Source organism: Paroedura picta, chromosome 15 (genome assembly GCF_049243985.1).
Source record: "Paroedura picta isolate Pp20150507F chromosome 15, Ppicta_v3.0, whole genome shotgun sequence".
Taxonomy (NCBI): domain Eukaryota; kingdom Metazoa; phylum Chordata; class Lepidosauria; order Squamata; family Gekkonidae; genus Paroedura; species Paroedura picta.
The window spans coordinates 21,837,748-21,851,343 of record NC_135383.1 but is presented as its reverse complement, the minus strand read 5'-3'; the positions used below and the strand labels follow the sequence as shown (position 1 = coordinate 21,851,343).

Genomic DNA, 13,596 nt, shown 5'->3' with positions numbered 1-13,596 from the left:
AACTACTTTCCCTCTGCCCATCGAGTGCCCTCGGACGCCGACGGGACTTGCCACTACCCCACCCCCCCTCCCTGCACACCGCTGCCCGCCTGCGTCGCACACCGACCCCGACCCTCCGTCCCCTGCTGCACCAGTGCACGCCCTTCCCACACCGACCACGATCGTCCATCCGCAGCTTCCACCCGCCCCCTTCCCACACCCACACCACGACTTACCGCTCGCTGCTTCCCGACGACCGCCTGCCTGAAGCCATGAGGCCGAAGACACCCCCGCCGAGACGCTCCGCCGCCAACGCCACGGCTTGGCCGCTGCCGCCAGCACTGCAGCTGGGCCGCCGCGGCTGGGCCGCCGCCACGCCGCAGCACAATGCTGCCCGCCTCAGAGCTGGCCGCGACCCACCGTCCCCGTAGCTCCCGCCCACTCAAGAGCCGCGAGCGGAGACCCAAGGTAGGCCGACTTCGACAAATCCAACCCCGGCCCCGCAGAAGCCTTCTGCAGTCCGGAGGGGGGAGGAGGAGAAAGGCTTCTGCGGCCCCACGGATGGCGCGGCCACCTCACTGATCTGCCCCACACTGTCCCCGGCCACACAGAAGCCTTTGGGAGTTGGGGGGGTGGAGAAGTCATCTAGCACCCATTTTATTTAAATAGAAAATGGGCTTTTAATCTAGTATATCATAATAATTCCAGAAGTGGAGCTCACAATTAAAAATCAAGTAGTCAAGAACCACCACCCTGTCCAAGACCCAAGGTGCAATCCTGAGTGTGCATCCTCATGTGTAAACTAAAAGAAAGAGACTTCTGCCAAGTGGCAAAAGCAAGGCTCTGTGCCTTCATGTTACCTTCTCTCTAATAGGTTGGACAGGCATGGTGGAACCCTGGCTCATCAGATCTCAGAAGTGGAGCAGGGATAGTACTCAGACCACAGACCACCAAGGAAGGCTCTGCAGAGGAAGGTGATGGCCAGCCACCACTTGCCTTGCCGCTGCATCTGATGGCACTTTACACCCATGGGGGGCTGGGTGTAGAGCAGCACCTCCCCCTCTGAGCTGAGGAACGTGTGGGAGAAGGCCCCACTCTTCTGCGCCCAAGGCATCGGAATGCTTGTCAGCCAATATGTAGACCATGTGGCGGAGGTCAGTGCTGCGGAAGTGCGAATAACCAAAGTGACAACTTTCTCTTAGAGAGGCAGTTGTGGCCAGCACACCTCACCTCCATGAATCTGGAAGTCCCCACCCAGAATTTCCAGCCCCAGATTGGCTCACAGCCATAATAATGCATTGCACAGGCTTGGACGTCAGAGAGTGGAAGGGAACGGGGGTCATCAGCATTGGCACCTTCCATGGGCCAGCAGTATGAAGCCTCTTCGTTGGCCATGCCTTATGTTGGCCCTAAGAGCCATACTTTCTGGCCTTCCCTAGTTAGCAGGGCAAGATGTTTCCCTCAGTGCACTGCAGCTTCTGTTTTAGCATTCCCCTTTACTTGGCTGCCCCCTACCTGGATCACACCCCCTCCTTGGCAGGTTTGCCAACCTCTATGTGGTACCTGAAGATCTTCCATGGTTACAGTTAACCTCTGGCCTAGACAACCAAGATTAGTTCCTCTGGAGGAAATGGCTGCTCTTGAGGGTGGACTCTATGGCATTAGACCCTGCAGAGGTCCTTCCCGTCCCTTCCCTGGTTCTACCCCCCCCCCAAAAAAAAAAATCTTCAGGTGTTTCCTAGCCCAGAGCAGCCAACTCTACTTCTTGGTCTAGATTTTGTTGCAGCTTCCCACATCCTGGCATATATGAACATAAGCTGACAACTAATCAGATCAATAGGTCCATGGAGGCTAAGCCTAAAACATCTCTCTTGCTTGCTGCATATCCCTCCCCTGAAGTTGTAAGCATGCCAGTTGTTTAAGGAGTTTGTTTCTTCCCATTTGTTGTGGGGAATTTAAGAAGGACATAGGGGGTGTGAGAGGGGAGACTAAGACACAAATAACAGGATATGTCCATCGCTAAGAGAGGCCGTTACACAAAAAAATTCCTTTGACAAAGGCTTGGCTTCTTTCTTTCTTTCTTTCTTTCTTTCTTTCTTTCTTTCTTTCTTTCTTTCTTTCTTTCTTTCTTTCTTTCTTTCTTTCTTTCTTTCTTTCTTTCTTTCTTTCTTTCTTTCTTTCTTTCTTTCTTTCTTTCTTTCTTTCTTTCTTTCTTTCTTTCTTTCTTTCTTTCTTTCTTTCTTTCTTTCTTCAGAATCTCCATTAGCATTAATGGTTGCAAGTACATCCACGGAGGCATCTCAGAGGTTAATTGGGCTTCCTGGCTGGATTGGCGCCGTCAATACACACTGGCGCCTGATTCTGTTGGCCCTTCAGAGGTTTTCCTGACAAACACTAACAGACTCTGGTGTGTCAGTCATTTCCCATGAATAATTCAAGCGAACGCTCGGCTGCTAATTGATGAACACTAATGTGTTTTCTAATCACTGCAGTTTGAGTTTTTAGCACTAAACAAAGCAGTTGCCATTGATTTGTGGCTTCTGCTCCAGTCCATGATCTGAACTGATCCTTTCCTTTCCCCCAGCCCTAGCCTTTTCTGAGTCTGAACTGGGAGGTCATTCATCCATTCCTGGGCCAGTTCCCCCATAGAATCATAGAATCATAGAGTTGGAAGGGACCTCCTGGGTCATCTAGTCCAACCCCCTGCACTATGCAGGACACTCACATCCCTATCGCTCATCCACTGTAACCTGCCAGCCCCTTGGACCTTCACAGAATCAGCCTCTCTGTCAGTTGGCTATCCAGCCTCTGTTTAAAAATCTCCAAAGATGGAGAACCCACCACCTCCCGAGGAAGCCTGTTCCACTGAGAAACCGCTCTCACTGTCAGGAACTTCTTCTGGATCTGGTCCTTCCCTCCGGGGCAAGAGAGAACAACTCTGCTCCATCCTCTGTATGGCAGCCTTTTAAATACTTGAAGATGGTTATCAGATCCCCTCTCAGCCGTCTCCTCTCCAGGCTAAACAGACCAAGCATCCCCAACCTTTCTTCATTTGTCTTGGTCTCCAAACCCCTCACCATCTTTGTTGCCCTTCTCTGGACATGCTCCAGTTTGTCTACATCCCTCTTCAACTGGGCTGCCCAAAACTGAACACAGGACTCCAAGTGAGGCCGAACCAGAGCAGAGTAAAGTGGTACCATCACCTCCCGTGATCTGGACATGACACTCCATTTGATACAGCCCAAAATCCCATTTGCCTTTTTTCGCCACCGAGTCACACTGCTTACTCATGTTCAATGTATGGTCTACTTCCCTTGTGCCTTTCCTTTGGCCTGGCTTATGCCATCCCTAGAGGAGCTCTTTCAGTGTGTCCTTGGAAGAGGGTTGGTGTTGGGAACGCTTGGGTGGTGTCGGGGCTCCAGGGCTTGGCTGTCGGTGTGTGTAATGTTGAAAGAGTTTTAGAGCAAGACCAGCCAAGTTAAGATCAGTTAAGAGAAATATGGGCTTGCAATGCTTTAATGTCTTTTTGGCTCTGTGAAATATTGGAGGAGATTGTGGTAAGGCGAAATGGTTTAAAATCTGGTTTTGCATCCTGGATGGCTCTGAGGTTATGTCTACAGGAGACACAGGTTTCTGTCCTTCTTTTGACTGTAAAACACAGCTGTCTGCTACACCTTAGGCCAGGGGTAGTCAAACTGCGGCCCTCCAGATGTCCATGGACTCCAATTCCCAGGAGCCCCTGCCAGCGAACGCTGGCAGGGGCTCCTGGGAATTGTAGTCCATGGACATCTGGAGGGCCGCAGTTTGACTACCCCTGCCTTAGGCTGCAAATGTGATATGACCCAGCAAAAGGGGGTGGGGGAGAGTATTCTGCAAACAAGCCATTCACGTTTGGTATGTACGGTTGAATTTTCATAATTATATCTGTCTACTCCCGGTTTGGGGCAGTTCTTCAACAGGAACTGTCTGCAGCTGTCAAGTGTCCCTGGAAGTGGGCTTTACTTCATCAGTTTGAGGATGGCAAGGGGCCGAACCCAGTGCAGTGGTTTGCAACAAAGAATGAGTTTTCAGTTGATTGTCCTTTCCCTCCTTCCCTAGACCATAAAAACCGGACTTACCATGGTTGGGAAAGTTGTGACCCAGCTGACGGGGACTCTTCCCTCGGGAGCCACAGAAGAAGAGATCTTGGCTCACAGCAATCCACGCCGCAGCCCCTTGGTGCCTGGAATTGTCACCGTGATCGATACGGAGACGGTTGGGGAAGGGCAGGTAAGACCCGCTTTCCGGAGGAATGAAAAACTGTGCACTAAACCGAGGGGTATGGAAACTCTCTTTGCTTAGATCCCTTTTTCTTCATTGATTTGTCTGCCCAAGAACGCCCCGCCCCCCATGCTTGGCATGACGCCCCTAGGGTAGGATTCCCACCCAGGGCTCCCTAGCCTTAATGCTATATCCTGTCTTAATGGGCTTGGCCACTCAGCATGGCCAGGAAAGCAGGGACCCAGATGGCTCCATTAACTTGCAGGTGGCGTTCTCATGTGGTCACCATGCCTGGGAAAGGGAGTGGGGCCTGGACGCCTATGCCGACCTCAGACCACTTCCTTTCTTCCCTGCACCCAGTCCTCTTCAGGCATGGTGGGGAGGTGTGGCCAGTTGACATCACTTCTTGCTGGGCTCTGGGGCTTCTCAAAGCCTGAAAAGTATTTCAGGGTTCCTCCACAGTCAAAAGGTTGAAAAAGGCTGCCCGTAGGGGTCTGCATTTCCATTCCCCAAGCTTCTTAAGGAGGTCTCATTTCGAGCCTTATTACGTCTTGTGGCTCCCGTTGACTAATGTTCTGTCCTATTGGTCTTTGGCTGGGAAAGTACAGTTGTAGTCTTTCCCTCGAAGTATACATCGATAAATCTTGAAGCAGTTGCCCGTAGGGGTCTGGAGAGGTCCAAGGGTACACTGCAGGTCACCAAGTTAATGAAGTTAGCGGGGCTTTTATGAGTGCTCTTTGATACTCCGGACAGAAGAAAGTTGTCGGTGACAGAAAAGCAGGCTTCCTGAGATGCTGGTCAGTCATTACTGGTCCCATCATGGAAGCCCACTGACAAGCTTCAGAAGGACTCCAGGGTTGTCTAGCACAGAGTACCTGAGAGACCGTCTCTCCACCTGTACCCCCAAAAGAGCATAATGCTCCGCCACCACCAACTGGCTGGTGATCCCTGGCCCCAAACAAGCACGTCGGTCCTCAACAAAGGCCAGAGCTTTTTCCGTATTGGGCCCCACCTGGTGGAACGAGCTCTCTGAAGAGATCAGGGCTCTGTCCAAACTCTCACAGTTCCGCAGGACCGGCAAAAGGGAGCTCCTCCACCAGGCATTTGTCTGAGACCGACCACAGGTCCCCCCTCAGACTTCCCCTCCATGGCTTGAACCAATCTGACCCATCTAGGGGGTTTAGCTAAGTTTCTGTTCCTGTTATTTTATTGTTGTTGGGGTCACTAAAGTTGTGTTGTTTGGAACCACTGTTGGATTGTTATTGTTGTATTTGACTACATTGTATGTTGATTCGTTCCATGTATCCCCGTGTGATGTTGTATGTAAACCGCCCTGAGCCATATGATATAGAAAAATCACTGCGCTGAGGGCACCGGTAGATGAGACCCTCCATTTGAGATGCTGCTGACAACAGCGGTCCTGCCTTGAGTTTGCCACTCTTTCCCCATCAGGCAGACATATCCATGCTGGGATCTCAAGCAGTTCATCTTCCCATTCTCGTTTTATATCATTGGCTGCTACTGGTAGGGATGGACAGAACTCTGATTTTGGTACAAACAGCTGAACGCTAATGGGATGGGTGAGAAACCTGTCACAGTGTTCACATTTTTGGGTGGCAGATCTGTTGTATCAAGCATCATGTATAGTTCCTCAACATTTCATGTGAACCACACTGAGCCTCATGGTAGGGTGGTATACAAATTGAATGAATGAATGAATGAATGAATGAATGAATGAAGGAAGGAAGGAAGGAAGGAAGGAAGGAAGGAAGGAAGGAAGGAAGGAAGGAAGGAAAGGGGGTGAAGGAAGGAAGGAAGGAAGGAAGGAAGGAAGGAAGGAAGGAAGGAAGGAAGGAAGGAAGGAAGGAAGGAAGGAAGGAAGGAAGGAAGGAAGGAAGGAAGGAAGGAAGGAAGGAAGGAAGGAAAGGGGGTGTCCATGGACTACAATTTCTTTTCTTTGCAGACTGAGCTTGGGGAAGGGGGAATGGAGGCTAAGATGATTTGTGGGCGGTGTGGCTTTCTCCAAACAGGAAGGGCTAATTGGGAATGAATGTGAGCCAGCTCATGTGTGGTGGGAGAGCCTTCGTGCAAGTGACATTTTTGACAGTGCCAAGTGCCAAGTGTCAATCTGCCTCATCTTTCAGTTGGGTTGATGCTGATGTTGATTTGCACCGACCACTCGTAATGCAGGGGCAGCCTGACTGTGGCGACGACCCTGCAGTGGAGAGGGACCCAAGGGCTTGGAGCAACTGCTGGGAAGACTTACTGGCTCCCAGCAGACCTCGTTGCTCGACTCGGCTATCCCGTTAGCGATCCAGGAAGTGCTCAGAAGAGTCAACCGGTCAGAGGCTTTGGGCAAGTGTGAGCCCTCCAACAGCTCATAGACAGAACTAGTTTTGCACTGGTGCACTTGGCATGCTTCATACCAAAGAACCATCAGCCGTCTTGCCTTTCTTTGAATGTCTGATTTGTAAATCTTGCTGTCTGGGCACAACATTCTGTTGCTTTGTAATAGCAAGTTGGGGCTTGTGCTGTGTTGGGCTGAAGATATATATACCACAGCATGATGCTCCGACCTGGATGGCCCAGGCTAGCCTGATCACATCAGATCTTGGAAGCTCAGTGGGGTCCACCCTGGTTAGAACTTGGCTGGGAGACCACCAAGGAAGTCTGGGGTCTAGATGTCTCTTGCCTTGGAAACCTTAAGGGGTTACCATTTGTTGGCCGTGACTAGGCAACACTTTCCACCATGTTAAGGCATTACTATAGAAGCATCAAGCTGGAAGTGGCCATGCAGGCCATCTAGTCCAGCCCCTGCTCAATGCAGGACCAGCCTTAAGCTTCCATGATAAGCAGCTGTCCAGCCACTACTTGAAGACTGCCAGTGAGTTCACCACCTCTTTAGGCAGCCGATTCTACTGCTGAACTACTCTGACTGTGAAAAATGTTTTTCCTGAAATCTAGCTATTACCGTTCTGCCTATAACCACAGGTTCTATTCTCTGCTTCCAACAGGAACCACTACCTGCTCTCCTCCAAGTGACAATCTTTCAGATATTTAAAGAAAGCCATCATGTCTCCTCTCGATCTCCTCTTCTCGAGGCTGAACATTCCCAAGTCCCTCAGCTTTCCCCCTAGGTCCCCAGGCCCTGGATTATCCTTGTCACTCTCCTCTGAAGCCTCTCAATTTTGTCCATGTCCTGTTTGAAGGGAGGCCTCCAGAACTGCACACAGGACTCCAGGTGGGGTCTGACCAATGTGGTGTACAGTGGGACTAGGACATCTTGCAATTTTGATGTGATGCCTCTGTGGATACAGTCCAAGACTGCATTTACCTTTTTCACTGCCTCATCACACTGCATGCTCATATTTAGCTTACAGTCCACAAGTACCCCAACATCTGAACAAGATGGTCCACAGGTCTGATCCAGTGCTCCTCTGATGTTCTTATGCGAACGAGATCTTTGGGGCTACTTGTGGACTGTAAGCTAAATGTGAGAAGAAAGAGAGCTAGCTTGGTGTCATGATTACGAGTAGTGGCCCTAATCTGGCAAGATGGGTTGGATTCCCCAGTCCTGATAGACCTGTTCTGACAGAGCTCTCTCATCCCCACCTCCCTCACAGGGTGTCTATTTTGGGGAAAGGAAGGGAAGGTGATTGTCAGCTGCTTTGAGACTCCAGGTAGTGAAAAGTTGGATTAAAAAAAAAGACTTTTCTTCATCTTCATCGTCGTCATCACCACCATCACCACCTCCAGGAAAACTACAGAGACCAGTTCTCCTGGAGGGAACGGCTCCTTTGGAGTCCCTTCCCATCTCCAAAACTCCAAAACCTTCCCTCCATAGACTCCACACATCTCCAGGAATTACTCCCTCCAGAGTTGGCAACCTTCTGTGAAGATCCAGCGGACGTGGGAAATGAATGTCCAACCCCCCCACTGAGCTCATTAGAGGAAGGACATGTTGAACATAAGGGAATCCTTGCTCGCCGTAGACAGCCAGGCAAGTCGCAATGCAGGCTTGAGGGTCAGTTTCTCAGCACAGCTTTGCTCGGCTAGGGCTTGGCTTCCGCTGGTAATTCTGTGAACATAAGCAGAGCTGTGCGAGAGCAGGCCAAAGGCCCACCAAGTCCAGCCTTCTGTTCACAACCAGCCACCTCTAGGAAGCCCACGATCAGGAAGATGGCAAGAACATCATCCTGCCTCTGATATAAGGAAGAATAATGCCTCTGGTACTGGAGGGCAACACAAAAAAACAGGCGCTTCTAAATAAATATCCTAACAGAAAAAGAGAGAACCTGTCCCAGGCTAGCAAAATCAGTTAACAATAAATTTATATAATCTCTGTTTTAATGATTAACGATAAATGAGCCAGCCAGAACAGACTCTCGATTTTGTTCCGTTTTCAAAGTGGATGGACAAAGCTCTCCCATACCTGCGAGATGAAGGCCGCTATTATACGCATAGAATTTTGATTACAGCTTGGAGTTGGTTGAAATTTTGAAAACTTCTAAGATAAGTTTCAAAACCGCAGGAGGAAACAACCACCGATGAAAGGTCTACTTTGAAAACGGAACAAAATCTAGAGTCCGTTCTGGTTGTTTCATTTATCATTAAAATAGAGATTATATATTGTTTAACTGATTTTGGTAGCCTGGGACAGGTTCTCTCTTTTTCTGTCTGGTACCAGAGGGGGCAGGTTTCCATTTGATTAGTAGCCATGGATACACCAGGCCTCATTCCCGTTGGCAGCCGTGACTATATCCTGTGGCAGTGAATTCCACAAATCAGTTATGCCCTATGTAAAGAAATGCTCCATTTTGTCTGTCCTGAATCTCTCACCCTTCAGTTTCCGTGGAAGTTTCTCCATGTCCCATCTCTCCACTCCATCTGTAATTTTATAAACCTTTATTATCATGTGTCCCCTTGACTTGCCATTCTCCTAGGCCAGGGGTAGTCAAACTGCGGCCCTCCAGATGTCCATGGACTACAATTTCCAGGAGCCCCTGCCAGCGAATGCTGGCAGGGGCTCGTGGGAATTGTAGTCCATGGACATCTGGAGGGCCGCAGTTTGACTACCCCTGTTCTAGGCTAAACAGCCCTGTGTTTTAATCCCCCCCCCATGCATACTCAGTTTGCACAAATAACAACTGATGCTTGAGCTTTAAATCGATTTTTAAAAATTATTTTTTTCAGAAACCAGTTCAAAGAAATACTTTTGCCTAAGAGTAAGAACAAGGGCAGTTGTTCATTTGGCCTTTGAGGCCACTCTGAGTTAAAGACAAAATAACAGAGAAAGGAGGGGGAAAATTACCAAATATTTCACTTAAGTTTTTACAAGGTTCAGTTCTCTTAGAATAAGGTAGTTAGTCCATTTGGGGTTTATTATTCTTTTCCTGGAAAATATTCTCTCGGCTTTTTGTGTAATGCCAGAAAAAGAGAGAGGGAGAAATTCTAGTTCATAAATGTCTCATGAAGCCCTTTAAAAAAAAATGTAGTCATTATTTCTGACGCTCGGTGTCTGCTTCCAGACTCCTCTTGCAATAGCTTTAGCAATAAAATGATTTATCTTAGGTTTTCAAGTTGCCTTATATATGATTTAGAGGATTTTTTGTCTTTAATGAACTTGGCCTGTGATCTTCGCAGTAATCCTGAGTTAGACTACTTAATGGATACTATGAAAAACTTGGCTTACTTTTTGTGTTTTTTTTTCTCCCCCCCCCCCCTTTTTTTTTGTGCAAAAAAAATGGATGGCGCTGGAGTTATTCAAGTACATGCTGAAATATAAATAAGATATTATGGCTAAGCTGAGGGTTCCCATTCTGTCTGAAGCCCCCAAAATAAACCGTAGACAGAGGTACAGACTCTGTTCTCGGATCCTCTTAAGCCAGAAATAACACTGCGGCAGTCGTACGGCTGCCTCTTGGGATTCAGAAACACCACTGAAATTAACCATTTAATACTTTGGCGGTACCTGGGGTGGGCCTCAGAATGTCGCAGTGTTCTTTTTGTAAAAGGAAGCAATGCTACTGCTGAAGTAATACTTCTGCCTTACTGGTTCCTGCAGGTTTCCCTCTCAAGAGCCAGCTTGGTGTCGTGGTTAGGAGTGCAGACTTCTAATCTGGCGAGCCGAGTTTGATTCCGCGCTCCTCCTCCAACTGCAGCCAGCTGGGTGACCTTGGGCTCGCCATGGCACTGAGAAAGCTGTTCTGACCGAGCAGTGATATCAGGGCTCTCTCAGCCTCACCACCTCACAGGGTGTTTGTGGTGGGGAGAGGAAAGGGAAAGTGGCATATAAGAACCAACTCTTCTGTTGATCCACTACTTATATTGGATAGTTTCAGAAGGAAGTTGTATGGGCCTACAGTAGAACAGCTAGATTCAAGTCCACACCTTAGATACCAACAAGATTTTTGGAGTATAAGATTTTGCATATGGAATTTGGGAGCTTGAGCTGTTGAAAGCTTTATGCTTTCTTCTTCTTCTTCTTCTTCTTCTTCTTCTTCTTCTTCTTCTTCTTCTTCTTCTTCTTCTTCTTCTTCTTCTTCTTCTTCTTCTTCTTCTTCTTCTTCTTCTTCTTCTTCTTCAGTAATATCAGGGTTCTCTCAGCCTCCCCCACCTCACAGGGTGCCTGTTGTGGGGAGAGGAAAGGGAAGGCAACTGTAAGCCGCTCTGAGACTCCTTTGGGCAGAGAAAAGCGGCATATAAGGATTGACTCTTCTTCGTCTTCTTCTTCTTCTTGGATTTAAATGTGATTCCATATCCTTGTCACCCAGCCTCTTGCTTGGTCATGGCCTTGTCTTTATATAAACTTGTGTGCATTGACCCAGGAATAACGTTGCCGTGCTGAAACTTGTTGGCTCTAACAATAGATGATCATAAAAGAGCAAATATTTTGCTCTCATAAGAAGGGCGTTGGCCCTGCTGTTTTGCCCTTCACGACTGGTTAGCCGTGGTAACTAAACGAATTCTCCGTCTGAATAGCGGTTTCTGGGGGACAGCGTATTTGAACTGTCCATTGCAGTTACCGCTATTAATGTGTTTACAGCTGTTTTGAGCTCCCTTTGATAGTGATGTTGGTGGACTTTGTCACTTGCTTGTGCACCATCTCTGAAATCTTATTTTCTGGGGAAATATTTTAGGGAACCTTATTAACACAGGCGTTTTTGAGAAATTTCACAAGCAGCAGCTGTTTATATAGTAGGTTTATGTTAAGAATAATAACCCCCTCTCCCCCAGAAAAAGCCGTGCTCCTTTCTGAAATAGGACTGCAGTGTCATTTCTTTAAAAGTGTAGAAATGTTGAATTATTGGGCTTGGCTGTTGTGCTTATATAAGAACGCGGAGTAAAAATAATTACCCAGAAGCCCAAACAGCCTTGTGGTCAACCGAAATGCATTAACAAGGATTGCGAGCTTGTTTAAGCTCCCTTTTAATGAAGTGTTAGCAAACTTTTCAGTTAGATGTAATGGTTATTTCTTTGGAGCCATTAATTAGTTGAAATGAGCAGAAATAAAGATATACAGATTTCCTCCTTTTCTCCCTCCCCCCCCCCCTCCTAATTGAAATTAAACACATAAACGTTTAGTGGCTGCAGGTTTTTTGTTTTGTTTTTTTAAGTTTTCCTTTGACCTTTGATTTGGGGCTTAATTGATTCATTGGGTGGGACCACCCAGGGTGTGTCTGAAATAACAATCTCTCCCAAATGTTTGGGGTGTTGGGCTTTGAGTATGAACCTGTTAAACATCCCATTTAGCTGATGAAGAATACAAGGCGACTTTAAAGAAAAGAAATGTTAACGTTTTCATTACATTTCCCTTTTTCTGTTAATGGGCAACCGTCCGCCAGCAGCCCCAGACAACCTGGTCAGGTATCTGGAGGCTGTGGGGGGTTGGCTCGGGTGGAGTCAGCTGAAGCTGAACCCAGCCAAGACGGAGGCCTCCCGTCTGGGCCGGCAGGTAGAGAGACGGCCGAGACAGCTCCCAGCATGTGAAGGAGCACAACTGGCACCTACAGTCAAGATTTTGGACCCCTCCTGATCGATGGAGGCCCAGATCACCAAGGCAGCCCACCTGGCATTTCTCCATCTATGTCAGACGAGGCAGCTTCCACCCTACTTCTCAGAGCCAGACCTAGCCAGCATGATTCGTGGGATGGTCACCTCTGGATTAGACTTCCGCAACTCACACTACGCAGGGCTGTGCTTGAGACTGCTCCGGAAACTCTAGCTGGTTCAGAATGGTTCAGAATGTGGCTACACGAGCCCTTTATATAAACTTGTGTGCATTGGAAGTGGAAGGCACTTATCACAACAGTAAACCAAACAGAGAGAAACAGACCTGTCCAATGGCAGTACAATAGATATATTCATAAAAGAAAGAAAAGTGTCCTTTTTTGTAGTTTTCCTTATCTGTTTATTCTATAGGACTTCTGTCAAAACGGAATCCAGGTAATATCCGTTTTCTGTGAGATTCTTTCATCAGTGACAAGTCCTCTGAGTCTTATAGAATCATAGAGTTGGAATGGGTCATACAGGCCATCTAGTCCAACCCCCTGCTCAACGCAGGATCAGCCCTAAGCATCCTAAAGCATCCAAGAAAAGTGTGTGTCCAACCTTTGCTTGAAGACTGCCAGTGAGGGGGAGCTCATCACCTCCCTAGGCAGCCTATTCCACTGCTGTACTCTGACTGTGAAAAATTTTTTCCTGATATCTAGCCTATATTGTTGTACTTGAAGTTTAAACCCATTACTGCGTGTCCTCTCCTCTGCAGCCAACAGAAACAGCATCCTGCCCTCCTCCAATGACAACCTTTCAAATACTTAAAGAGGGCTATCATGTCCCCTCTCAATCTCCTTTTCTCCAGGCTGAACATTCCCAAGTCCCTCAACCTATCTTCATAGGGCTTGGTCCCTTGGCCCCAGATCATCTTCGTCGCTCTCCTCTGTATCCTTTCAATTTTATCTACGTCCTTCTTGAAGTGAGGCCTCCAGAACTGCACACAGTACTCCAGGTCTTCAGTATTTTTATCAATCTTACAGGTATCAAGAATTTAAACCTTATACATAATATATAATAATAATATAATACTGGACACAGGCTCACATAGGTATGGGGATACTGGTCTGTATTGACATTTTTCTTTCTTTTATGAATATATTTATTTTATCGCCATTGGATAGGTCGGTTTCTCTCTGTTTGGTTTAATGATTAGACCAGGGGTCGTCAAACTGCGGCCCTCCAGATGTCCATGGACTACAATTCCCAGGAGCCCCTGCCAGCTTTTGCTGGCAGGGGCTCCTGGGAATTGTAGTCCATGGACATCTGGAGGGCCGCAGTTTGACGACCCCTGGATTAGACCAT

At 47.9% G+C, this 13,596-nt stretch overlaps 1 protein-coding gene across 12 annotated transcripts in view; it reads left to right on the top strand.

Annotated features, from left to right (window-relative positions):
* The window catches only part of BCAS3 (BCAS3 microtubule associated cell migration factor), a 631,049-nt gene that overhangs the window by 124,037 nt on the left and 493,416 nt on the right, over nucleotides 1–13,596 (top strand). For all 12 annotated transcript variants that reach the window (XM_077311257.1, XM_077311251.1, XM_077311253.1 and 9 more), the window contains exon 12: nucleotides 4,078–4,248. In XM_077311257.1, the coding sequence (XP_077167372.1) occupies nucleotides 4,078–4,248 (171 nt within the window). The remainder of the gene's footprint in view (nucleotides 1–4,077; nucleotides 4,249–13,596) is intronic.